The sequence below is a fragment of the Apus apus genome, chromosome 15 (assembly GCF_020740795.1).
Source record: "Apus apus isolate bApuApu2 chromosome 15, bApuApu2.pri.cur, whole genome shotgun sequence".
In the NCBI taxonomy this organism is placed as follows: Eukaryota; Metazoa; Chordata; class Aves; order Apodiformes; family Apodidae; genus Apus; species Apus apus.
This window is the reverse complement of record NC_067296.1, coordinates 7,103,546-7,131,332: the sequence shown is the minus strand read 5'-3', so window position 1 is coordinate 7,131,332 and position 27,787 is coordinate 7,103,546. Positions and strand designations below refer to the sequence as shown.

At 38.8% G+C, this 27,787-nt stretch overlaps 2 protein-coding genes across 3 annotated transcripts in view; both read right to left on the bottom strand.

Annotated features, from left to right (window-relative positions):
- Positions 1-22,493, bottom strand: CSE1L (chromosome segregation 1 like). 2 transcript variants are annotated; one of them, XM_051632907.1, is made up of 25 exons: positions 22,386-22,493; positions 19,606-19,701; positions 18,909-19,051; positions 16,412-16,513; positions 15,837-15,982; positions 15,430-15,520; positions 15,036-15,143; positions 14,070-14,162; positions 12,650-12,817; positions 12,424-12,553; positions 11,649-11,714; positions 9,798-10,000; positions 8,396-8,480; positions 7,605-7,666; positions 6,720-6,856; positions 6,457-6,560; positions 5,782-5,879; positions 5,319-5,469; positions 4,623-4,831; positions 3,766-3,863; positions 3,473-3,558; positions 2,324-2,405; positions 1,752-1,898; positions 1,185-1,416; positions 1-529 (listed from the first exon to the last, which is right to left on the bottom strand). In XM_051632907.1, the coding sequence occupies exons 2-25, from the start codon at positions 19,688-19,690 to the stop codon at positions 440-442; spliced, it is 2,916 nt and encodes a 971-aa protein (XP_051488867.1). In that variant the 5' UTR covers positions 19,691-19,701; positions 22,386-22,493; the 3' UTR covers positions 1-439. The 2 variants fall into 2 exon arrangements, with proteins under 2 accessions (XP_051488867.1, XP_051488868.1); XM_051632908.1 differs by lacking the exon at positions 22,386-22,493 and adding an exon at positions 21,568-22,067.
- A 563-nt stretch (positions 22,494-23,056) lies between these two features.
- The window catches only part of ARFGEF2 (ADP ribosylation factor guanine nucleotide exchange factor 2), a 36,829-nt gene continuing 32,098 nt past the window's right edge, over positions 23,057-27,787 (bottom strand). The window contains exons 38-39 of the mRNA XM_051632818.1: positions 27,203-27,320; positions 23,057-26,609 (exon numbers count right to left, since the gene is read on the bottom strand). Coding sequence (XP_051488778.1) covers positions 26,433-26,609; positions 27,203-27,320 — 295 coding nt within the window. The 3' untranslated portion in view covers positions 23,057-26,432. The remainder of the gene's footprint in view (positions 26,610-27,202; positions 27,321-27,787) is intronic.

The window sequence follows — 27,787 nt, the reverse complement described above, 5'->3', positions numbered from 1 at the left end:
TTTTAAACAAGTACTTCTTATTTATTCACAATTTAGATAAAGTTTAAGGAAAGACAGAAGAAATACAAAGGACAACATCAAAATGAAAAGGTATTTTAGTGAGCAAAGTGAGTTTCTACAGCCAGTGCCCTTCATACATTTCAAAATGTTATCCAAACACTGCAGATTTCAAATAAATCCCATAACAAACCGCTATGACTATTCCCTTTGAAATTAAACTGGGAATGGAAGTTAGCCACCTTTTATCTATGAGCATACAAACCACCAAATTCTTTCAGTTTCTGCTTAAAGCCACATTTATCTTTTACAAGATGGATTCTGCAACACATTCTCAAGTAGCATTTTTTCATTTTGTCTGAGCTCTGCTATAAAAAAAAAGTCAGTGTTAACCTTTTGTGTGCCAAAACAGCTTTTGGTCTTGCTCGTGGAACAGATGCATTCAGTGTAGTGTCACACTTGCAGCTTGGAGGTATCCTTGGAGAAACTGCAATGCTTCTGCATTCAGACTAGTACTCAGCATTGATGGAACCTTCAAACACAGGAGAGAGCAGGAGAGTCAATGTGTATATACATTAAACTACTGCTATATCTTGCTAATCACTGTGCCAACATATGGTACAAGCAACATGCTGAAAGCAGCAGTTTTTCACTGTGGAAGCAGCTGCTGCAATTCCAGTTCCTGATGCTGACAATTTTATGTACTACTTATTTGAATCAAAATGTGAAAGTAGAGAAAACGTTCAGTTATTAAAGCAGGTATTTGGATGCAGCAAACATCAGATCTTGAAAAAACCAAAAACCCTACAGATTAAAATAGTTAACTGTAAACTTCAGTTGTGTAATTTAGTATGAGTTGCCTGACATTTTCTGAGTAGGTGTAATTGACCTAGACACAAGCATTAGTTCATACCAACAAGAGGATAAATTTTCATTTAAGAAATGGCATATTCAAGCTTATTGCTAAATTAATCAATGTGAAAAGACAGTCTAAGGTTACTAGGGGAAAAAACCCTTACAAAAGCTACATTCCATTAAAGAATAAAAAAGAGCAATATCTGGCATTTCAGTTATGACATACTTCATTTTGCTGATTATCAAACATTAGCAAAAGAGACCCATTATCAAAAAAGCACCACTTCTCTGTAGAATTCAGCATTAGCATGCCATGCAGAACAGTCACCTACCCTGCCTGGGCATGCTGTGGACAGTTTGTGAAGAGACTGTGCCAGATGGATTCTAGGATTGTTCACCATTTGACCTACAGGATCGTGTTCTTTTTTTCCAGCAAAGGCTAGCTGAGAGAATGCAGTCTGATATCCTGGAGTATCTTCTATGTCAATGAAGTGCTCTTCATCAGGGATAGTGTCATCCTCAGGCAGTTCAAAGAGGCCAATGAGGGCCTGCAGCAAAGGGATCCTATATTTAAGAGGAGAGGATAAAATGGGAGTGCTTAAAATACATAAGGACAGGGTGTATTTTGCAAGAATGTTCAAAGTTACTTGGAACCCTTGACAGTGCTCTCTCCATCACAAAAATCTCAAACCAGTTCTGACTTCTGCCTTGAAAATACAATTTTATTTGTTGAGAAAAGGAAGTGGTATGAAAAGCCTGCAAACTCAGCCTCCTAGCAATAGCAGGCCTGAAGAAATCACAATGGAGTTTATTTGGATAATACATTTTGAAGAAAGCTCACATTTTCAAAAAAATCAAAACAGCCTCCCTAACAGAACTTGGAGAAGTGTTCTACATACCACAGCTTGGTGTACTCGGTGTCCATCATAGGAGGACATTCTGTTAATATTTTTGTAATGCCAACAGCACAGATTTTCTTCTCAACTTGCCCAGACACTTTCTGGATTTCAGGAATGATAATTTTCTCCAAAACCATTCCAAACATCCTATTATGACATTAAAAGAAGAAGTATTAGAAAGCCTTGTCAGCCTTACAATGACAAAGGAAAACCAGAAACAACATTCATCTTCAGCAAAAAGAAAACCAGGTAATTTGTGAAGATGCTGCTTTGTTACAGTGGATACCTAGTGGAAATTTGAGCATACAAATGATTCAGAAAGGAAAAAGTAAAATTATCACTCTTTCCTTCTTGTGATTTGCTTAGGAGATATCTTGGACTCTCAACAAGGAACAATGCACAGCAAACAATAAAAACTGACAAATAAAGCAACCACATTAGAATAAACATTTGGATAGTCAAATTAGTGACAAATGCAGTTAGCAATTTTATCTAAAGGAGACAAATATTTCCTACTTTAAAAGATTAAAAATGCACAGCAGTCTGAAATAATTTTTTTAAATCATACTAACTTTGGCTGTATGCTGTCAAATATTTCCTGCAGAGCTAATGCCCCGTATTTTATGCAGTACAAGTTAATGAAGACTAGGAAACCTGTAACAAGAAAAAGGTCAAATTAACATGAAAACAAAATAATATACTTAAGAGTCAGAAGCAAAATACATTCAAGTTTTTCAAGGGGACAGAAATGGCAATCTTTATAAACAGTCAGCTCCACTGAAGTATATTAACTTGGTACCTTGAAGTCTCCCTAAAAGCTGCTGATCCTTCCATGTACGGCAACATACTAAAACACGGCCATGGGACAATTGATACAAGATTGTCCTTTTCCCCCTTAAGGCAGTTATAAAAAGCATTTGAAAAGTTGCTTGCAAATTCTTCAGATCAATGACCAGAAGAACTTGAATGCTTTTAGCTGAAAACTCAATGCAATGCAGTTTTTAGCTCAGTTGTGAATCCCTTTGCATGGCCTTTGTACCAGATCACAGATGCAAAGCATTAAAAGCACCACTTAAATTTTGTTTGTGGAAGAGCATAATATGCAATCCAATCATTCTTGCTCCTATCAGGTGGCATTAACCAGATTTTATTGGATTAAGAAATAAACATTTCATAATTTGTATAGTAATAGTATCATTAAAATAATGCAATCTTTCTATTACAGCAGGAATATATTTCAATAATTTGTCACAGCTTTGCTAGTTTAACATAAAACCTCAGCAATAACTTAAGTCATATTAAGGAAGAATGACACAAATCATAGATTATTTAACAGTGATAACACAACTATGTATAACAACAGGAAGTGTGGTCAGTATTACTGTGTTGTGTGAGAGTGAAAGGTTGCTGGTATTAGTTGAAGATTAAATGGAGACACTTTCAGATAATTAATGAGAGCCCAGACAGTAAGAAGAATATACACGTGTCTTCCATTACTTTAAGTCTATTCCTTCAGTTTTCAGGAAGAAAAGTGTTACCTGCTGTGGCAACTGTCCTATACACCACACACAATTTGAAGCAAGTCACTGATGTTAAGAATCACTAGTATCCCTTCATCCACATCATCACAGGGCATGACAGGATACTCATTCAGTACAGCTGCACATTCTCATCCATTGGCATAAACGTTGCTGAAGCTTTTCATATAGCAAGGAACTTACTTTTAATAAATTTTGTTGTTTTGGAATTTTGAAGTCTTTGGAATAGTAGAATGAAGATCTGTTTCCTGTACTGGTCAACTGATGCTCTGGAAATATAAAATAAAGTGATCCAATTCACACTAGGCTTTTAGGAATGTCACTTCACAGAAAGCATGTATAGAATTGTTCAACTCCATTTTACTGATAAACATGACATTTTTCAGCTGTTAAACATGAACCATGAGGCATACAAATACACAGAGTATTAAAATCTACAGCAATTGATTTTGAATGTAATTTCAACTCATACTCACGGAGGCATCTGCTCTATAATACTGTTTAGAAGATAGAATCCTTGATGGTCGTTAGCTTTAGAGGCAATCAACTTCTGGAACACACCTAACAATCCAGGCTGTAAGCAAAGCAAATATAAAACTCTTTACAACAGTTCTTCATGTATCACCTACCAGACAGTTGTCCCTCACCACCTAAGATATACATAATGGAAAAAGCTTTCATAACCTAAACCAAGGTTCTTTTTCTGCAGTTAAGGACAAGGAAGACAGATTTCTATCAGGACCAAGTAATACTTCTTGGAGCATTCCTATTAACCTTGATCAAATGAACACCAAAGCCAATTTGAACATGCACGTCTGCTTCATCAATGGCACTGTCTAATCAAGTCTGACTACAGCAGATCATGCAGCAGAAATAACAGAAGTTAAGTACGCAGAATAAATCTCCCACTGAATTCACTAATCCTCACATCTCCCAGCATTTTGGCTTCTCCTCACTCTTCTCAAGACTCTTCTGAACAGAGTTCTGAGAGTTTTCCTGATCCAGTTTTCAACATGAGGTAAATGAGACACGAAAACTGTGGAAATTTACCTGCTTGCAAAAACTAAGTGCAGGAATTTTACATCTTAACTGACAGCCGGTAGCCCCCCGGTACCGGCTTGCAACACTGACAAAAAGCACAACACGTTCCATGTAACAGAAAAGCGGCTCAAACACCTGCGTTCATAGGATTTTTTCTTTGTCTTTCTACATAAGCACCATTAAAGTGCAAGCACAAATTCTGGAAAAAAGCAGCTATTCACTAAGGAAAAAAGTTTAATCTTAAACCAACAAGTCTAGAACCATAAACAGCAAATAAATCAACCCAACTTACAATTTTGTCAGCAGCAGCACTTGCTATGGTGTTGGCACCCCGCTCTAAATAAGCCTGCAGGAGTCGCACCAAAGGAGGAATGTTTCCTGTCCTTTCCCATAACACTGGCTGAAGTAGATGAGGAAACAATGCCATGTAGGATGACGGGATTTCATTTTTATGCATTTCCAGAAGTAGGGACATCACTTGAAACACATATGGAATGAACTCTGGAAATGAAACGACAATATTTACAAATTCAGCCAGTATTTTCACTGTCAATTCCTAGGAGCCACACATCTAGTATCTACAGTTTTCTGATATTAACACACAGATTCCAACAAATAAAACCTTGGGGAAATGTATCACTTCCTAAATTTAATTATTCCAAAAATGTGCAAGCACTGTGTATATATATAATTTCTATTTCCTCTATTTGTTAATGCTTCAGAACAAGGAAAATAAACTACTAGAAGCAAGTCAACATAACGAAAAAGAGTAAGAGGCTTTGGAGTAGTGATTATGAAGATATTTTTTAATACAGTTTAAAAAGAAACTAACACATTTGTTACCCAATGGAACAACCCAGACACTTTTTTCTTAGGACTGTGACCATGCTCTCACTTGAATTTCCTGTTACAGAAAACCTGCCATGAGGTAAATCATACCAACCAACTGTAGCAGAGAGAGCACAAGCACGTACGGATTATAATTTACCTTGCACATCATTCTGTAGTATCTCAGTGAACACCATAAACAAAGCCTCTTCAAAGCTTCCAACTGCATCAGGGTTTGCTTTGCACGTTATCCTTATTGATAAGCATATTGATTCAAACATGTAATGGTTGAAGTGAGGTTTGCTTGGATTCTATAAACAAGTTATAAACAGATAAATCAACGCAAACTTGCAGTCAAGTCACTTAGGAAAACAAAACAAAACATCTTTTAACTGAAGTTTGAAATAGCAGTTGGGAATAAGGATACTAATGATCTGAAAGTATGTCCTAAAAGGAAGACAATGCTTCATTGGAAGGCTGGTTTAACTTATTTTAGTCAGAAAATATTGACAAATGTACAGTATTCTAAAAGAACACAAGCAATGAGGTACACACAAATCTTCAGAAAGGCTGCACTAAAAGGTCAAAAGTGATTATTTTGCTCCAGAAGCCTGTTTCTTTACCTTACTGACAGCCAGCAGCTTCTGTGTGAGCTGTGTGATGACAGATGGGATGTATGGAATTATGGACTCCTGCAGCAGAGAAAAACTCCTCATGATGGCTGCAAGTAAATTGAAAGTATTACTTTTGGAGACAAACATACACTTCTGTGATCCATCATATGCCTACATCCTTTACCTTTTAGTATTAAATTTGATCCTAAGGAATTAGGTACAGTAAGAAAGAGCACCTGCTGCAAGAGCAATCAATCTATAATAATGAAAAACGACAAAGCAAAGCCTCATCATCCCCATTCTACACACAGAGCCCAGAAGATTAAAGAACTTTGCAGAGACTATAATTTATCTTTGGCAAGTCTCAAATCTTGGCTTAGTACCAGCCATAACCCACTCAGATCTTCTACTGACACTGCTCAGGTAGCTCTCCTGACTACAAAAACTATCATTTGAGAAATAATTTGTCAGAATACCACTATGATTAGTGCTTCTCTTTGATATCATAAATTTAGTCAATGATGACTTAATACAGCCTGGTGTTAAGTCAGGCTGAACATACCTCTTTAGCAGGTTTGCATAAAATAGGTTTTACAAATAAACATTTCAGTAACCTGTAACTATAAGCCTTTACCTCAAGTTAACACAGTTACTCTTGCATTGCAGAAACCATAAAGTACTTACCTTTCATAATGTATTCATTTTCAGATGAGCCAGGGAGTGTCAGAGCTTTAAATAGGTTTGTTAACAGCACTTCCACAAACGGTGCCATTTCTGCAGCTGAAATGCTGTTGGTAAAACACAGCTCTTAATGATGAAAGACACACAAACCTCAAGCATTTTACAATACTGTAATACTAAGAAATAAAAGATTCCCTACAGATACTTCTCATCTTTCATCGATAAAACCTATGTAGCAATTAATTTATTTCTGCCTGGAAACTTACAGGGTAGTATTGTTTGTCCCCCTCATGGTAAACAGTCTCTCAAGAGCATGGGCTGCATAAGTATGGACCACAATACTTTCTGCTTGGAGATGATTGATTAAGAGAGGAATAGATACCAACAGCTGTTCTTTAGGTACCTACAAAAATATAGCAACAAATTATACATATGTGACATAAAAATACAGATGGTTCAAAAACAGAGCATAACCACTCTGGTCTCATCAGCTACAAACTGGAAGCTTGGCAGAGGCAGAAATCTTAGAAGGCTCCTCTAGTTCCTATATCACACCTTGACAAGCAAGAGGTACCTATTTCTGTCATTGCCTGTACACTTCCCCCAAACAATCAGTGTTACATTTGATTGTCAGTAAGTGCATATAATCCTAATGCACATTTCTTTTCCATTTTACTTTGTCTTAGGAGGCAGTTAAAAAATATCAAGCTTTAACAAAAATAAGTAACACAGACCTTTCCTAAGAGATTCATAAACGTAACCTAAAATTTAGAAATAAAACTCAATATATTTTCTTACTGCATCTCACAAATCAGCAAAGGTAAAAGACAAAGTTGCTATACTCTCTTTAAAAATTACTGCAACTTAGGAGCAATCAAGTCTATTTAGACTGACTTTGGCTTGAATGAGTCTGAGCGTATCACAGAACTAAGCACCCTAAGATGTTCAGTGCTCCCACAGCACATGCATAGCATATAGACTATGTGTTAATTGGGTATTTATAACAATATAATTTACTTTCAAAACTAAAAATTCAGCATGAAGTGTTATAAATGACTATCAAACACCTGTTAACATATGGCCAAGTAAGACAAATCAGGCTTATCAAGTAACAAACTCCAATATATTTTTATCATAAAAGAAAAACTTACTTGGTTTCTAAAAATCATTATATATTTGATGCCATCTGCTTTTAGCACAGGGAATTCATTCACTGCAATTAAAAAAAAAAATTGTGTTGATACTTTTCATATAAATGTGATTACTGAACATAAAACATATACAGAGGTGACAGGAAGTCATTATTTTTCTCATAAAAAAATAACACACAATGTTCTTCTACATGGTTTAGTTTCTGTACTGTTAGAGAGAGCAGCAGTTTTAGGTATTAATCACACCCCAGTACCATTAAGTGTACAGTCCAACTATTTCCCATGAAATTTCCCCTTCTGGCTCCAATTTTAACATCCTCCAAGTATATATTCCAAGACAACCCACTATGTTCCAAATATCATCAGATAATTGCTGAAACATCCAATAAATTATGTGGTTTAAATCTAGACATTTGTAATGCCACAAATATGGGCTGATATGGGCTACAACTCAGCCTTCAGTATTTTAACTTCTCAGGGTTTTTTCCAGCATAGAAGTTTGCCATAAAGTCTCAAACACAGAAATCAAATTAATTTTATTCAACAAGTTGAAAATGTAGCTGATAGCAACTGTGTGTGTACATCTTGCAGACAGCATATGGCAATCCACCTTTGGTGAAAAGCTCATCCATTGCTGGACAAACAAACGTGAATTACTTCCCATGTGGCAGGTGCTAACAGTCTTCTTCCACAGAGATTATGCAAGTGCTTGAGCCTTAAGAAACAATGATCACTGTCAAGGTTGTAGATAAATCACCAAAAATGCCATATCAAAATTAACATCAACTTACCACTAGCAGACTTCAAGTCAGGTTGAATATGATTCACAAAGAATTCTGTCAGATTAACAAGTTCATTGGCTTGTGTTATTCCATGCTAGAAACAAAAAACAAACCAACTTTGTTGTGAGATGCTGGCATTCAGCTAGTTTTCTTACTCATTTTTATGTGTTTCATAAAAGGAAACCAAAGCATCTGTACACATGATGAGATTGTTGAAACTTCATCTTTAGCAGAGTTATCTAACTTCCTAATGTTTTTAATGCCTACTCTTCAGCTGCAGCACTACTCAAGTTCAAAGTTACCAGCTTCAAGCTGAAACAGCACATAACAGTGATCATACACTGAAATTTTAGATAGAAAAATATTAGCATCTTACTAACCTGATACTTTTTTTGTGATAGGCCTTTTAAAACAAAAGCTCTGGCCTCAGATTGCAATTCTGAATTGGTACAAGATGAGCACTTAGTTTTCTCTTATGAAAACGCAACTGATTTTTAAAAGGGATTTTTAGATGGATATTTAGCAAATGTTCTAAGAGATGTTATCCCGTATTTTCCACTAAATAGCACAGAAGTATGTACAACTCAGCAGTTCTCTAATTGCTAGAAGACTCTGGTTCAAGTTATCCCTCACTGTTCTTATCCATTGCTGTGCAGTAAAAGACAACCAGCATTTCAGGATGAGACTTCAGCAAAATTGCACAAAGATGATGTACAACGTTTTACTATGTTTGCCTCAAACCTGTTTTGTAAAGCCAATGAGATTTTAACTGTAATAACATTTAAAATGTTTATTAGGAGATTAAAATCTGTTCTACAGGACATTTGATCCAATGCTACTGATTCCAAGTTTAGCTGAGTTGTAGTGATTCATTGTATCCAACCTATTAGTTGCTTTCTCCCCAGCAAGCAATGAGATCCATTTCCAGCGATCATTAGCATTCCCGTGCTGTTTCTAAATCATACACACTCAAATAACAGGAAACACTGGGAAATATAAGACCTGTAAGAGTCACTTAGATTCCTTCTAGTCTGCTTAACAATTCTGATCATCTTCTGTAAAGCTAAATCTGGCCTTCTGTGGCTTACAATTCTGGCTCAGCACCATTAAAAGCTCAAAGGTTCTAGACTCAAGCTAATTTTATTTTTATGGCTGCTTCACACATGCTAATAAGACCCACCAGATGGTCACACATGGTTGTTGAATTTGCCCAGTCTACCTGAAGATGATATACACCCAAATTACCAACTGTGATAGGGTTATCTAGAAGACAACTTTGAATCTCATCAACATTAAATTACTACAAATACAGGTACTCCCGTTCTGAAGCAGCATAAAGTGAATTGCAGTCCTCATATACACCATAATATTTTAATGCATATATATTAAAATTAAGAGAATGCAAAAGTACCTTCTGTGTTTGAGCTTTGGATGCCAAAGATGTAACGAGGTAAATAGCTGCATCCTTGTGCTTCCAGTTAACAGCTGGATTCTTTGCATATTCTTGCAACATAGAATTAACATATCCAGAAAAAATCCCTGTCACAGGTCCTTCAAAAAATTTGCACAAGCCTCTGACTAGATCACAAGCTGCCCTGCGCCTGGTGTCAATATCTGCAAGAGGACCAAAGATTCCTTGGGTATGAGCAAGGATACAGCTTTTCATATTGATAACCAACACATTAATAAGACACAGCTTCTCCAGTTACAGCCACACCTTATGTTAATTATGCAAACCTCCACACCGATATGAAAGAACACATTTAAGTCTTTACTTACTGTCTTAATAGAAGAAGAGGAAGAGACACCTACCAAGACTGCATGCACATTCACAGGTTTTACTGCCCTCTAAAGAAAGTTTTAGCAAGCCTGCAGGGAGAGGCTTTTCACTATGTTGACAATTATACACCTGAAACTGGTTGAGGTGGAGTTAATTTTCTTCATAAGAAGCCCATATGGTGCTGTGTTTTATACTGGTGAGTAAAATTGATGATAACGCCCCAGTGGTTTTGGCTGGTGCTGAAAAGTCCCTGCACCATGTCAAGGCTGCCTCTTTTTCATTCCCAACAAGTAGGCTTGGGGGTGGTCAAGAAGCTGGGAGGGGACACAACCTGGACAGCGGATCCAAAGTGACCAAAAGGATATTTCATGACATCTAATGTCATGCTTGGAAGCTGTCTTTATCTCTATCCACCAACTTCCTCACTTTTCCTATTCTCCCCCTCATCCCATTGCAGCAGGATGGAGAGTGAGCAAGCTGCTGTGTAGTGCTTAGCTGCTGGCCCACCACACTGACCCAGTACATTTGTGTTAAAAAAACCAAAACAATATACTCATAGAAGCAACAGAAGAAAAACAAAGCAAGACAATTTAAACGCAATAGAGTACATTTCTAAAATAATCTCTGAAAAACACAGATAGGCCTTGCCTCAATTCTCTTAAGAGGAGAAGTAGCTAACAAATAAAACTTCACAAACAAGTAAAATGCGGCCGACCCTGGATAAGAATGGTAAAACATTTGCTTGAAAAAAGTTCAAAAAGATTTTTCTCCAATTTTTGTCCTCCACTGCAAGCACACAGCCATTTCATAAATCGATTATGAAGTGTCATTAACCTTAAAATGTCAGCCAGCAAACTGTCAGTGGCACAGGACAGGGTACACAAAACTGCCATCTAGATCTAGATTTGGTTCATTAGGACACTGACCTGGCTGAAGACCAGACAGCTACAATCAGAAGATCAAATAGCTCTGTTAGCACAGCACAGTGTGGTCAGGGCAGTTACTGGATTGGTTTGAACACGGTGCTGCAGTACAAGGGCTGGCTGATGTCCAGCTGGCTTGATCATAGATTTGTATGCAACACTGGTCAGAATTTCAGTTTCAACATGATAGACTACTAAATACAGGCACAGTCTCTCCATGTTATTTAAAACTCTACACATAGGAACTAAATACACAACTGTGACCACTATTCAGCATTGACTTACAGGCTATTTTTGCTGAAATGAGAATGTGTGCAGTGCAGGAGACATACCAATCCAATTAAGGAAAAAACCTATAAAAACATTGTTCAAAACAAAAAGACACTGTGATGGGCACATTGTGACAGTACACTTGATGAAAAACCAGATAAAACCTCTTGAGGGAGGAGGGAAGCCTTTCTAACTTAAAAAATAAGTTTAAAAAGCTTCAGTACATTGCCTCAGCTCTTTAGAGCTATATTTAAAGACAAAGTATTCTTAGTATAAATCTGTGGATTACCAGATCCTTCCAAATCCCTTCTTATATATTCTTCAGAATTATCTTCAAATGCTTCTTCATCAGCAGCTGAAAATATAAAATACATGGTTGTTTATATACTGAGGTCTCTGTTTTTAATGGTCAAAAGGTATATTACTATCAACTTGCTATTTTTTATTTCCTACAATATCAATAGAAATTTATCAGAAATATCCAGCCAGACTAGCCTGTTTAGCTTGTTGCTACCCCACAAATTATCTTTCACACTCATGAGCTAATGTATTCCTGACTTAAAAATAAGAAAGGAGACAGGACATATTCAACACTAAGTGCATTTAAAGAGGCTTCCAGAGGCACAGACTTAGGAGAGAGAAGCTTCTTATCACTGCAATACACATTCACTGCATTTTAAATACTAGGAGCAATATGAGTCCACCAAAACCCAGAGAAACAGACATTACAATTTAGCAGGCCTGACATCCATGCCTACTTAGACTCCTCGAATTATTCTGATACTCATTTTAATCATGTGAAGTTATTGCTGGCACATGACCTATAGCTTACTTCCTTTACTTTACACTGTGAGATCCCAGTGAGACAGAAGAATTATTAGATGTATTCATACACTTCTACAAAGCCCACAGGGCAGCAACCTGCTCTAGAAACTTGGTTTTGAATCTAGTACTAAAGTAAAAAAGAGGTAATCCTCAGTTCTCAGTCTTGCAAAGACACCTACCATTACAATTAGTTAGATTTTATTGTGCCTTTGAAAACATAAGTTTAAAAAAAAAGTTACCTCTAAATTCCATATTGGGAACAATTACTTTTTCACAGATGCTTGTCAGTGTGTTCTGGTCTTCAAACAGATGCTTGTAATGTGGTCTCTCACAAACTGAGGCCAGAAACTGGATTGCATTACTGACCAGCTAGAACAATACAAACAGAACACATACAGTTCTAGCATGACTGATCAATACATAATTCATTATTAAACTCAACAAAATCAGTTTAGAACAACTTACCAAGTCATATTTCACTTCCTGGCCTGTTGTGACTAACAGATTCCAGATTGCTGTTACAAAACGGGGCAGGTAGGGCTGGAATTCTTCATCATATTTTTGAGCATATAAAGCAGCATTATCACAAATTTGTGATTTCAAGAGCTCCAGTAATCCAGCTTCCTCTTCATCCTCACATAAAACAAAAGTAAGAACTTAAACATCCAAACATCAACACTACTTAAAGTATGAACATATTTGAAGGACATAGCCACACAATTATTTTACCACGTTCTAAATAGGTGAAAGGAATCCCTCTCATGTCCCTATAACTACTGTATTTTGCTGATTTGTACTGAACTGTACTGAAAGTAATAAATCATACCTACATTTCAAAGGAAAGTACTATGCACTTTAAATTAAACCTAACAAAGTTCGACACAAAACTAATTTACAAATGTAACAGGAAAAAGACAACACAAGGCATTGAACAAATATGCTTAGAAGAAATCATATCTTTCTACTTTAAAGTTGAAATAGTTGTAAAAGCAGTTCTCTCCCTTTCCCCGTATCAGCACAGATGCTTATGGAGCCACAAAGCAAAGTGAATTGGGAAACAGAGCTGGAATTAGAAAACAATAACCAAACACCAAACTAGTTCCATCTCCCTCCCACCTTTCATTTTTAATGCACATCAGCTCCTGACTCAGTTCAGCACACAGCTGCATGAACCTCTGTGCTGGGCAACAGCCCACAGACAAAAGAGTGGCAAAACTTTTAGCAGCAGTGTCAGCTTAACCAGCTGTGAAACAGCACAGGATACACTTAATATGCCTCCCTATGTATTGTAAAGACATTTACAGAGTTGCTTTGTCTCCATCATGTGGCAAACTACTGTACTGTATTTGGAAGACATCAGCATTTAAAACGCAGAAAGCACGCACAAAATATACAAAGTCATCAAAGCCCAAAGTAAATCTTTAACCTGTAAAACTACTAATTCTTATAATTAGACAATGACAGCTAAACTGAAGTACTTAAGAGATGTAATGCCCTCAACTATTCCAAGTTCTTGAAGCTATCCTGTTCTCTAAAACATAAGAGCATAAACGTGCTGAAAGGCACAGAAAACCTGAGTACTGAAACTGCCTAATGATTTGGTTACTTCAGCACTTGTCCTCAAAAGAATCTACTCACTGATGATTGTTAGGAGTTTGATTTCTCTGCACAGCTGGATATACCTGCATCTGAGATACAACTTCAAGAACTGGACCACAAATTCCTTCCCCAACAAGGCAACTTCTCTAAACCACCATTCCCTCATAGTAATTCTATTCCTTTGTCTAACCAACTAAGAAAACATGTCATTGTTCAGTTAGATCTAAGTTCTCAGTCAAGTCCCTCCACTGCACAGTGAAAACCAGGAGGTTTATGCAATACTTACATCAGTCTGCAAAAGTTTATTATCTAAAGTTAAAAGACTATGAAAATTTGTCATCCATGTTTCCATGTTATCTTCAAAAAACTCTGGAAGATCCTGTGAAAGAAAAGCATAAATCTACATTTTAATTTCTGATTACACTGTTTAGATAACACACCTACATTGTAAATTGTATGTATCCACTTTATAGTCTACTGAGGGACAACGAAGTATGGAAAACAACATTCCAAGCAAAACATGACCCCGTCCTCTTTCCAAACAAAACCTCTCCAGACAGAGGCTTTGAAGTACACTATTTCCAAATAAACTAGTTGGTTACATCCTATACAGCCTACAGCTTTATAAAGAACCTTATTGCCCCTCACTCTCAGAACAGCAAAGCACAGGAGAGAGAACAGGAGAGCACTCCCTTAACTCCAGCTTGCTCTTTTCCCAATATGGAAGAACAGCACAAGCAATCAAAGCATGACCATTACACTTAAGATTTATGTGCATGTTGAGCTACCAGATATACATAATCTCAAAGTATATATTTACCACATACTGGATATATTTAATAACACTGGAAATTTAGGTCTGATTTCAAAACAAAAAATCCCACACCATTACCAGAATTACATACTACTACAGTGCTACTAGTTTTAGTTGGCTTTCATCAATATGACTAAGTTCATGTCAGCAGAGACATAAGGAGCACACTGAGTACAAACTCAGGCATCTGACTTCTGTCTTTCACAGCTCATACTCAAAGAGCTACAACATCTCTTTGCTATGACAAGAGGTCACACTCTCTTCAGCTTAGTCTAGACAGGGCCAAACACATTAATTAACCCCACTGTTGATGCAGACTGTCAACATCTATTTTTTACAACCATGGCCCTAAAGGCTGCCTCAAATGGACCCTATACATAAGGCCATAACAGCTTTGTGAGAACAAAACAAAACTATTAGAAGAACAAGGAGACTCACCTGAAAATTTAAACTGTAGAACAGCTTTGCAATTAGAATAAGAGAAGAAAAGAGAACCTTCAAAGCACTAGCATCATTTGCATGTGTGCTGCAGAGTTCAATAGTTGCCTAGAAAAAGACAAAATACAGTCAAGTAACAAACATAAACCACTTGACAAGAAGTATTGAAGTGTTGTGCAACGATTTAAAACAAACAAACAAAACAAAACACAACACCAAACAAACAGAAAATACTGTTCCCTTTCCTCCCCTTATGAATCCTGTCAGGTCTCACTTCGTAACTGTAGCCTAAACCTTGTGAACAGTTTCAAAACAGCTATTCTTAAGGTTTCACTTTGCAGGCATTCACCACAAGTATTTCAGAATGTTTTAGAGATGATTCAAAAAGAAATACCTTAAAGAGATTTGTCAAGGGCAAAGCAAAGGCATCAAGGACAAGTTTGATCTCTGTCCATAATTCATTTGATTTAAATTCATGACGGTACCTGACAAGTGAAAGAGAAATACACAAAAAAATAGAAGAGTCTTCACGTTTATTACCAAATTGACTTGGATACAATTATTTTTTTTGTGCTGAGTACTGTCAAGGTATTGACATTGACTATGTTTCAAAGTAAAGAACTAAGCAGCTGGTCACTACCATGCAAGATGTACAATTTGATAATCACATTCGTACTAAAAAGTCAACAAGCATAAGTAGAAGCCACAACTGTAGACTTTGCACACCTACAAAATTAAGTCTAAAAGGAAGAACAGAATTGAGCAGAGATTTACACCCATACACTCCCTTGTTTATAATACCTTTTAAATAAAGAGTGAGCAGTGCGAAGGACCCCATTAATGACATGGAAATCTCCACTTTGGAAGCGATTCACCATTTCTGTCAGCAAGTCAGGCCATTTCTGAGGAAAGTCTTCCCGACCAATAATACTAATTGCATCACTTAACTGGAAAGGAAACACAGCCATTACATGCTATAATAGCTGGCTCCTCATGACAAAAAACCACAGCACCCATGCCAGACATTGCAAATATCTAAGAAAAATAATTATTCTTGTCAGATTAAAAAAATAATTTGGTTAAATATCTACTAGTTTTAATTACAAATAAACAAATCTCACTTTAAATCCAATGTGTACATGCAGTCTCACTTTCTGGAATTACTATATTTAACTGCCTAATGCTAGAACTTAGCTGTAAGACTACACAGTAATTCCCTTAACAAAACAAAAAACAGGCTGAAGTAGCTGTGACAACATACTCCAAGTTATCTGAATTGGCACGACCTCATTGGGAAAGGAACTGAGCTCTTAAACAGCTCTTGAAAACTTAAAATATTCCAAAAGTCTCATGAACACAACCAGGAATTGACATACCTGCTTTTGAATTTGTTCTGGGCTGCTGAGCATCAAGGGCACTATGTTGGCTTTAATGGCTATCCTGTCTGATTCACAAATTTTGTTTGGTTCATCCTCAACCTAAAATTAAAACAATAATTAAGTCACAGACACATCAATATACTTTAGGCGACGAGCAAATATCAGCATGTCAGAAACCAATTGCTTATACTGATTTATGCAACTGTTACATACAGATAAAGGAATGATCTGTTACAGATATTGACAACAATCAAATCTCCAACAGTAATACTTGCAAAAAGCTGAAAGAAACTACATCTTTCTGTAAAAACCTGAGCTAGACTTCTTCTCTAGCAATGACCTGTCAAACCAGCAATCCAGCCATACTAAGGTAGGTGCATACACCAAGAACACGTTAGTTTGGCCAACAGTCTCCTCTTCTAACACAATAAACCACATCTGTCCTCTCTTCTACCACCCTCAAAAATTTATTTTGTGCATGCTACCTCAAGCCATACTTTCTAGGAACTGCAGATGGAGATGGGTGCAGGTTACACCATCAAAACTGTAATACTGACTTCAAGAGTTATCCAATCAGTCCAATATCAAAGTCCAGTCAGTCAATAGTGCCAAGTGGTAGTAAATTACAAAACTGCTACTAAAGAAATAAAATTAGGCTTGTCACCAACCAGTGACAGTCACATTATCTGGGATGAGAGCACCAAAGTTTAGGAAATTAGAAATTATCCAGCAATTAAAAGAGGGAAGTACCTCCAGAGAGTAACTCAATTATCTTTAAGATGCTTAAGCCAGATGGCACCACTGCCCTCCCTACCTCCCCTTCACCATCTTCCCATAAGCTTAAGAAAACCCACAAAAATATGATGCTCTTCAAATCCCAAGCTTTACAAGTTTGTGTGATGAGAAAGGCAGCAATAACTGTACTAGACAAGCCTCAAGTAGGGAGGCAGGACTCACGGCTAGGTATTTAGATAAATGAGGACAGAGATGGTGCAAAGATCAGCAAACCTCACTATGGAGTTACTTATGAGAGCTTTCAAAGAAATGTGACCTTCTTACAAGACATGAGAGGCAGCACATAAATGAGCATTCTGTTCATACATTAAAAATAAATTAAAAAAGCAAACTATTCCCTCCAGAAGTGCCCTGTACATTTGGCTCTCCAGGTTCTACCAAGTCAAAGTCCTTGAGTAGGCAAAAGCCTTTTACTTCCACTGAGCTTTATAACAATGAAGTCCAAGGCTGCTAAATTAAACCAAGTCATTTAGATAAGCTAGCCTTAGGGTTATATTTTATGTCCATACAGCTGCTCTTGAAATGAAAGTTTCTATTTTGTACAAAACAATGTGCTTGAAGCCACATAACAATCATAACAGCCCCCTGGATGCACTTACTGCATAGCATCTCCACCTACTTCAAAACAAAATCTCTCCTGAATTACATCAGCAATCCATAAAAAGGAAGCCACTTACAAGTTTCTCCATAACAGGACATTATTTCTACCTAGAATATACTAAAGATGTAACTTGGCAGAAATGACTGAGAATACACTATTACAGAAACAAAGTTCTAGAAATCTCATGCCAAACTGAACATGCTGATCTTACCAAACACAACCAGACCTAGGACTGCTCTAGCTTCTCAATATTATTATGAGGGGAAGGGGAGAAATCACATGTAGATTTGTAAATAGGTACCAGCTAAGACCTAAGGATGAAATACTTAGATTTCCCTGTAGCAAAGCAACATCATACAGTTGATATTTTCCAGATACAAAAAGTATTTTCACTGAGACAAAGTATAAAGATTATCAACAAAAACCTCTCATCACTGAAGGAGCTGAGCTCTCAAATGTAATACTTTCTACCATGAATTAAATTTCATGAATACTGAAAGCCCTGAATCAAAAACGTTTCTGACCTTTTCAAAATAAAGGATAACGTGGGATTAAATAGCAACACTTCTGTTTTCTGTCTACAAGTACTTCAAAGTGTTACAACTGGCAAGGCCACCAAAATAAACTGTCCCACACTATTCTCTTCCCCAGAAGCATTTACATGAAAGGAAAGCTGGTATCATCACTTTCAGCTGCAGGGCTGGCTTGAAATGTTTTTCACACTATGACAACAGATACAGGGTAAACTGGCCAGCTCATGTGTATAGACACTTCACAATCATTTTAGTTTAAATAATATTACTGGTAGTTAAATGAGCTTTAAATATTGTGCTTCTGCAAAATATGCATATAATATTAGAGAAAAACATTCAGTCATCATTTTATCAGGCAGTTCTAGCTCTCTCTAATGGAATGGGACTCCAGTAGCCCAGGTTTTAGTCCCTCATCAGTAAATTACACCTTGTGTTTGTTTTCTGACTGATCTACTTTCTCCCTCTGAGTACAGACATACACAGTCTTCAAAGTTACTGTAGAATATCTTATTGTACCTTACAAGAACTACTGAATCTTAGCACTACTACTCACTAGGATACCTACAATTCTCCAGTTCCTTTTAATATAATTCTTGAACGTTACAGATGCACAAACTTTGATGACATTCTCCTGTGATTTCTCCAGCAGAGTTAAGAGCAACAACGGGTAATTCTGGCTTCCTTCGACTGACTCGAGAAACTTTTCCGCTGCAAGAGAACACACTCCAGTTAGCAAAAGCTGAACTGGTTTTTCTAATAGGAGTCCTGTGATTCCTCAAGTCTCTATTTAAAATGAGCAACAGATGAACACTTCCCCAATTTCCCAAGAACAGAAGCATGGAACAAGTCTGATAAAAGATACTGTAGCTTCTTCACTGATAAGCTCTTAAATGCGTCTGCTATTAACAAAAGCCCTGTTCAAAGCAGGATGTGGAAATATTGCCTGCTCACTTTCAAAAGCCATAACCTGATTGAAGTAAACCCAGGTTTCTTGTAAGCAGCAGCAATGTTTTAAATAACAACAGTACAAAAAAACCCAAAAAAATCAGGAATACAGGAAATAATTTTCAAAAAGAAAAAAAAAATTAATATTTATATCCAACCTTAATTAGTTTGGGGGGGGTTGTTGCTTTGTTTTAAAAGGATACTGAGAACTTCTTCGAAGAGGTTATTGCATAAACATCCACTAAAGTTTGCCATACACAGGCTGAAAGAGCCAAAAAGAAACTAAACTTTTTTGGTCTCTCATGAGAATCACTTACCAGGACGTCTTATAGCAGGATCTGGATCTAGTGTTTTCTTTAGATACTCAGTTAAAGTCTGTAAATTGGCATCACTCAGCTCCATTTTGGCAGAACCTAAAGCTCAAAAGCAGTATTGTTATAAATACAGAGAGCAGAACACCTATCCTATAAAATACAAATACATAAAACTAAATTCCACAGCTGACATATCAGCTCTTTTTGACTGTACCTCATAAAGCATGGTCCCATCTTAGATATCTCATTCAGTAAAACAAGAGCTAGTGTGCACCAGCACAAACCAGAAAACATTCAATTTCTTTAACTACCTGTAACTGATATTGTCTTATTTACTGTGACCAAACTCCTAGAACAGGATCACACATTCAGCAAATCATGAACCAGGTACAGCCAAAAGATGATCTCTTACCCTTTCAGGACAACAGAAGTTTGTTTTTCTTTTGAGAACTACCCTCAGCCCCAGAAACCTGTTCCTGGTTGGAAAAGCTGAATAGTCCTGCCCTAAAGAACCATAAATGGAGCAATTCAAAGTGCACTGGAGAGTAAAGATTTGTTTAAAATGAAATGCTCATTATATAAAAAAAAAACTCTCAACAGAAAATTATTTTTTTATAAGAGGACAAGAGACTGTGCAAAGCCAGAGGGTTTGTCCACCCTGTACAATTAAGTTAGATTAGAGTGAGAGTTAATTGTGTTAACTGTAATACTTATTAGACAATAACTGTGAAATAAATCTAAATTACTTCTCCCTATTAATCCTCCCACACACATTCTCATACTTACCACAGCAGTATATTAACTTCACAGCTTTAATTGGAAAAATTGAAATTACAGTAACATTAAAATAGTAGCAAGACATGATTTAATGGACATGTTGCTGCTCAGGGTATCAATCAATTGGGCCCACATCTGTCTTACCACCAGCAGCACAGTTCACTCAGAGATGTAATGAGGAAGTAAAGATTTCCTTTTTTGCTCTAGAGTTTCTAATTCACAAGACAGAACAAATTCAAAGTGGGACAGACAACTTTCAGTCTGTGTTGATTATCAACAGAATAAGCAGCTTCTATTTAAGCACACTTGTAAGACAACAAATTTTAACAATTTTTACTTTAACTATGGCATTGGTATCATTGAGAGAGCAACTGCATCCTCTTGAATGAAATTAATGTTAATGAGTAATTGAGATCACAACATATTTTGTAAAAATCCACCTAGACAGTCCTGCCTCTTATGTTTTACCTCCTTTCCCTTTTCAGGCTTTGCTTGTTTCTAGTCTTGTTCACCAGTTCACATCAACCAAAAAAAGCCAACATAGTAGCAGAATAAGCAAACAACACTAATAAAAGCTGGTGCTCGTCTGTCTTACAAAATGGCCTTGTGCATCATTACTTTAATGTTGAAACTAATGTTTAAATCTTTCAAAATTAAAAAAATAAAAATTATCTGCTCCAGGGAAGCTTGTACAGCCCAGGTGCAAACCTATGCAGAAATCATTTCTTAAGACTAAACTTGGCTTAAATGGGAAAACAAACGGAGACGAGATGTCAATCCTGAATGACCTTTTACAAATACCTCACACGCATACATAATATAGGGATCTCTATAAAAAGATATAACCTCAAGCTGACTGTGAGTCTGCTTTGAAGGCCAAGCACAAAGATCTGAATCCATTACTCAATACAGAAGGACAAATATTTTTACCCGCTACCTGCTTACTCTTCTTCACTCTCTTTCCCTAGCTAGTCATGTGTTTTGTTTCCCACTACTAAAACAAGTGGTACTTGCTAGGATACTTTTTGCTACCTTGTGACATAGGCCTCCTAGAAAGGCCGCGGAAAAGGAGAGTATTTTCAGACAAAAAAAAATCAAACCAAGAAACCAAGCAGCAGTTCTCCAAGCCTTTCGCTGTGCAGAACTTCAGAGAAAGCTGCTCCTGCGCCGACTCCTCACGGCACTTACCAAACACCACCTACATGCCGAAGGATGTTTACGGTCCAGACCGCACAGGAAAGATTCTCTTTACACCGGAGCGAGGATTTTTACACTCGCTTTCCCCTCCACCGAACAGCAGGGGCGGGGAGACAAGCACCAGCTGCCCACGGGAGGAGCGGGACCCTCCGCCCCGCTCGGGCCGCGTCCCGGGCCCCCGTGAGGCGGAGCGGCCGCCGGGAGCCCCGCAGCAGGGACGGGCTGAGGAGCCCTCCAGGCCCGGCTCTCCCGGCTCTTGCTCCCAGGGGGGTGGCCCAGCCCTGTCCCGCCACCTCAGCTCAGCCCCCCCCGGCCCCATTCGCGCCGTCCGCCCAGCCTGAAGCCGCCGGGGGATTCATACGAGGGACGAGGCCGCTCCGTCCCGCCCGCCGCCAGCCCGCGCCTCCTAATGGGGCGACGAGCCGTCCCGGCTGCGCTCCCCACAGGACGGACGCGGGCAGGGCTGCCCGCCCGGCGGGGCTGGGGCTGCGGGGGAGCCCCGAACGGCACCGCCGCCCTCAGACGAACTTGCTCCCCTCCCCCTCCCCGCCACCTCCGGACTGGCAGCAGCAGCAGCCAATGAGAGGCGCAGGCTGCGGAGCTCCAGAGGCCGCGAGCCAATCGCGAGCTGCGGGAGGCGGGCCGAAGCAGCCCAGCATGGTGAGCTGCGCCTCTCGCTGCGCCGCGGGCCCAGCGCCCCAGCCCCGCCGCAGAGCGGAGCGGCAGCCGCCCCTGGGCCGTGCGGGCCGCCGGGCTGTGCGGCCACCCCCCCACCACCGGCAGTGTCGGGCGGCGCGGCCCAGCCTCACCTGGCGACTTCCCCCCGGCAGCGGCGGCGGCGGCAGCGGCGGCTCCGAGCGCTCCGGCTGCGCTTCACATTCAAACCGCGGCGAGAGGGCGCGGCGGCGGCACCGTGACCGCATCACGCAGGGCGGTGACACCGCGCGGCCGCCGGGCCAATCAGCGGCCTCCCTTGCCATGACGCGCTCCCCTGTCAGCCAATCAGCGCCGCGCTTTGCGGGCGGGCGGCCGACCAATGGCCGGGCGCTTCCCCTCAGGCCCGGGGCGCCTCTCGCAGCCGCAGCGGGAACCGGGCCCGGGCCCGGGGCGGCCTCAGCCGGGGCTGGCGGGGGCTCTGCGGCCCCGGCTGCCCGCGGGAAGAGCGACTGGCTCCCCGGGGACACGCCTGGGCGTACAAGGAGGCGGCGCAGCATCCAGCGGGACGGGGCTGGGGGTGTGGGCCGCGGGGCCCAGGAGGAGAGAGAGCGAGGGAGGCCGAAGGGCAAGAGCGCTTCGATTCCTGAAAAATCCCACCGAGGAAAAAAAAACAAAACAACAAACCAGCCAGAAGGAGCTAGGAAGGCGCAGAGTGATGTGTTTAAAAACAAACACCACGCCCCCCCCCAAACGTGAAAGCCCCGTAAGTAGCATCAGTGATGAACCTCACCTTGAAGGGAAGGCTGAATGAAAAAAAACAAGCAACACTTCTTAAAACTTTATTGATTTACCACTTGATTAACTATTATAACAGTATCATACATCGTATTTTCATGTAGAAAAACTTTACATAGTTTTTTCATATTATATAATTTTGGTATTCTCTCAAAAATGTATACATCCATTGGGCAAGGAATGCTCTTCTTTAAATTATTGATATTAAATGCACTTAATATGGAGATCTTCAGAAAACAGAGGCATTTTAAATATGTGAAAACATACATTTTTACACAGAAATAACATTAAAGGTGCTCAACAAACAATTTACATATTAAAAGAAGCTGCACTTTTGACAGAAAAAGCTTAGTTCTACTCCACACTAAAAGTGACTATTTTTAATCATTGTTAATAGTAAGACTGAGCTAAAATCAGGGAGGTGTTTGCTTGTATTAGTGGACATTGTTTTCAATTGCTCTGTGAGCAATTTCAATTTGGAAAGTGAGAGAAGGGACATGAAAAACCCCTGGAAAAATGGTATTTTATTGTACTTTCAGACACAACAGAAGCAACATGAAAGGGAGATGTTCAGGTTTTCCTCATTTGCATCCTCCCCCTGCCTACCTAGTTCCTACAGGGTTCCAAGGTATGTAATAACAAGTATCATGCAGTCTCCATATTTATACCATTATAGGTAAACCAATTTATAGTTCAACTAGTTGCATAACACTACTTTGAAAGTCTAAGAGGTTACTTTTTATTACTCCATGTATTGCACAGATGTCTCAATCTCTTCCAGGAGATGCTGACACAGACCTTGTTCTCATCCATCATTCCTCTAAAACCACTGAACTCACTGCAGACAGATGAAGTCTGTGTCAGCAGAGCCAGGACAAGATCAGAACCAGCAGTGACTACTGCAGGAGCTTTGGCTCAGTGTTTTGAACTTATTTAAGATGTCTGTGGGTTATGAGCTTTCTGACTGTGTAAGGGAAACCAAAGAGGTGATGTGAATAAGACCCATTCAGGTATCACACTTAACATACCAGTCTTATTGCTTTAACAATCAATTCCAGAAAATTGACAGGATTAAGGCTGTTACAATCCAATTGCATTCCAGTCCCCCTTCTCCTCCGTGCACTAGAGTCTAGGATGTGTTAATGTCACATACCTCATTTCAGCAGTTTATAAATGGTGTAAATACAATAAAAGCTTAAGTAAAAAAAAAAAAAAAAACAGTCTCAGAACTAAGGCTGAAGGAAAAGACTCATTAAAGGCCCTTATTCTATATGCAGAGACAGGACAAATGTTGCACATTAAAGAAAGCCCTGTAAAGTAATTTAAGATCTGAAAATTAAGAGAGACTTGTTTCAAGACATGAGCTGTGAGGCTTTCAAAACCGCAAAATACAGAAAAAAGCATGCAACTTTAACAAGTTTGTGTTTGGATAGGAGATGAGGGTATACATTCGTCGAGGCAGTGACACATTCAAAATCTGAAAAAATCAGAAGAAAAATAGCCTGTTCTTAGAGATTTAAATAGAATTAAATACTTCCGTTTTACTGTAATTGAAGTGACATTACCAGGGAATAAGCAACTATACTAAATGCAACACAAAAGGCCATTTCAGATGCAGCAAAGTAACTATCAGCATTGTTTAGTTTTCAGTCTTATTGTAAAATAGAGCCACATATTCCTTTCTACTAAGTATTAAGTGTGCAGATTTAATCCAATGGGTGTTTAAAAGTTGAAGAGCCACAACCACCATTTATTTTTCTTTGGTTAAAAATAAAAAGTCAAAATGTGAAAGCCTTACTTCTACTATTGACTGCAAAACCACCCCCAAACAATAATTATTGGAGAAGAGCACCATACAAACCCTCTGGAAATAGCTCACAAAAATAATTAAAACGAAACAAAACCAAGATCCCAACATCTGAGAGTGGAATGTCCCAAGACAACCTCAACTACAGCCATCTTACTGGGAAACTTAAAGTAAAAAAAACAGGTTAAATATTTAATACTAATCAGAAACATTGCTGTGGAGTTTGTTTGGGTTTTTTTAATACTGTTATATTTTAGGTTTGGCTAAAATAGGTAGCAGAGTAGTTAATATAACACCTTTGTTTACATCATTTTAGGAAGTAGAACATCTGCTCTCCTCTTCTAGTTTAGAGAAGGCTTAGAACTTGACATTAAAATTAGTTCAAAGCACAGACCTCAGCCCTTCAACAGTTAACTGGTATTCTACCATGGAAACTTGTCACAGAAAACCAATGCAATTCAAGGAAAGAAAAATCTCTAGGGCAAGCAAAGCTGCAGGGTTCAGTCATGTTTGCTTCACAGATATTTCAGAGTTCAGAAATGTATTGGTGACTCTTACAGTACACAAATGAACTGAAATTTAATTTTGCTAGAGCGGCTTCATGGGAACTCAGGTTTCTTTTAGATCACAAACAGGAACTAATAGTTGAGAACAAAAATGATTTGCACAAAAAGACAAACCAGAAGTTGCAGGTCTGCAGTAAAACAGGACACAACCTTATACATACAAAGGACAGGATCTTGCTAAACAGACACAACCGGTACTAAATGCATTATAGTCAAGGGTTAAAAAGGTGGGTTTATTTGTTCTGAAACTTGTTTTTAACATTCCTGTATGTGCTCTGTCCATGATCTGCCAATGTGTGAAAGAAAATGGAAAGCACAGAAGTTTGGGGGTTTTAAAATACCTTTAACTCGAGACTCACAAGCTAAATAGAGTAGATGCTATTGTGTGCTCCTGATGTAAAACCTTCCATAACCCCAAAAATATGTCTCAGAAGATGAAGCGCTGATATTAAAAAAGGGTTTAAAAATCAATTGCTGAACAGGAGGAAAACCCTTTCCACAAACATCCTACAGGCTGTTCACTTCAAAATCCATAACACACTGCCTTGTCTAGTCATGTACACACAAAGAAAAACCCAGAAGGATCTTAGGCGGTCATTAGCCACTGCAGTATAGTTTATTGTGAACACATGTGCTAACATCACAAGGCTCTACAGCTATATTCAGTATTTCCAAGGGGCATAATTTCTATTGAGGAACCCAGCTGATTTATCAGATTTAGCTGGGATGCAAGACTGAACAATTGGTAAAAGACTAGAAGAGACAGACTTGATCATAAGGATGACTAGCATTGAAACAAAGAGACTTTACATCTACTGTATTAACTCTGTAAGCAATAATTTAAACAAAACTGCTAATAGTTTTGTAGGATGGACAGGATATTTTTTTTCCTCCTCCCCAAATACCACTGTGGTAAGAGCAATGTGCTGCTGTGTTGATACACCAGGGTCCCATTTTTTTCCCCATCCACTTTAATCCATCTCTGGAACATTGTTTTATGTACAAACAGAACTTATCAACCCTACTCAGGGCTACCACGAAGGCAAGTTCATCCCAGTTGCCCGTAGCTGCTCCTCTGTTATGCAGATTTTGAACACAACACCAATACGCAAGAAGAACTTCCGTAGCACAGCTCGCAGCTCAGGAATCAGGTCAAACTGCATGATTTCACACAAGTATGGATAGTATGTTGAAGCATGTGCCCTAAACTATCAAAGAAGATATGAAAAAAGCACATTATTCTCTCTTACTGTAGGAAAGTTCAGAGTTTTTCCACATCCATGTGTACGCTAACCTGTTAAAACACAAGGTCTCACCCAACCAAAGGCCTCCCTGGATGGCTAAAGGGCCTTGAAGACCAGTGTTTTCTGCAGCAGCCCTAGTAGATGCCTACAGGAAACCATACACAGAGCATGCATTTGGCTTTTCTTCCCTAAAATAGAGTTGGACTGTTTTGTGGTTCAGGGATTCCTCAGGCTGGAGGTATTGCAGGCTACTTGTAAAAACCCCTCCTGACAAGCACAAGCCCATCCTTTCTTGCACACTGTGCTTTTGTATGAAAGCTCTGCAGTAATTCTATCAGTATTTCCACACAACTGTGAATTCCATGGATGCAGTCCAATTTTTACAATGTAGAATGCTTGCAAAAAATGAAGCTGTACAAGTGCTGTATTTCCAGGAGAGTACACACTATGTGACTAAGCCCACTAGCCACCCTGCAATACAGATAATAAAGACTGATTTCAACAGAAGCAGAAGTTTAAATACCTGAATTCAAAGGTGACTTCCAGCCTGTTCTTACCTTTTCATCACTGATTTTTAGTGTTTTTGTTAAAAGCAACAGCAAGAGATTGGTCCAAGCTTCTCTGTGGCTTTCTGAGTTCACAGTAATGAAATACGCCAGGGCCTCACTGCATACACTAGAGAGATGACAATTCAGACAAACCATAAAGAAAACCCACAGAAAGTTTTTGTAACATGCAGTTTGTCCTCTCACCGTGTATTTTGTTTTCAAGGAAGATGCATTTCCACGGGAAATTTTTCAATTACATGCAACCACTTTAATTACACAAATTTGCCTGGATGATTTTTCTCTTTACAGTAGTTGTTACAGATAACAGAACTGTAATAGTTTTCATGTTGTCAACAAAGAACCATGGAGTGAGAGGTGGAAGAGTCTGACTTTCCTCATAAACATTCTGTACTTAAAGTGGTGTCAAAGCTCTAAACAGTATTTCCTGATCCTTACTTTGGGGCAGCTTAGGCAAGAGCAACACGAAAGAGTTCTCCCTCCAAAACTAGACTAGCTTTAATAAAGATCTGCAGAGCTCAGCAGCATGGATTAAAGAGGGATTACTACTGTATTAATACATTTTTGGCCCTTGCT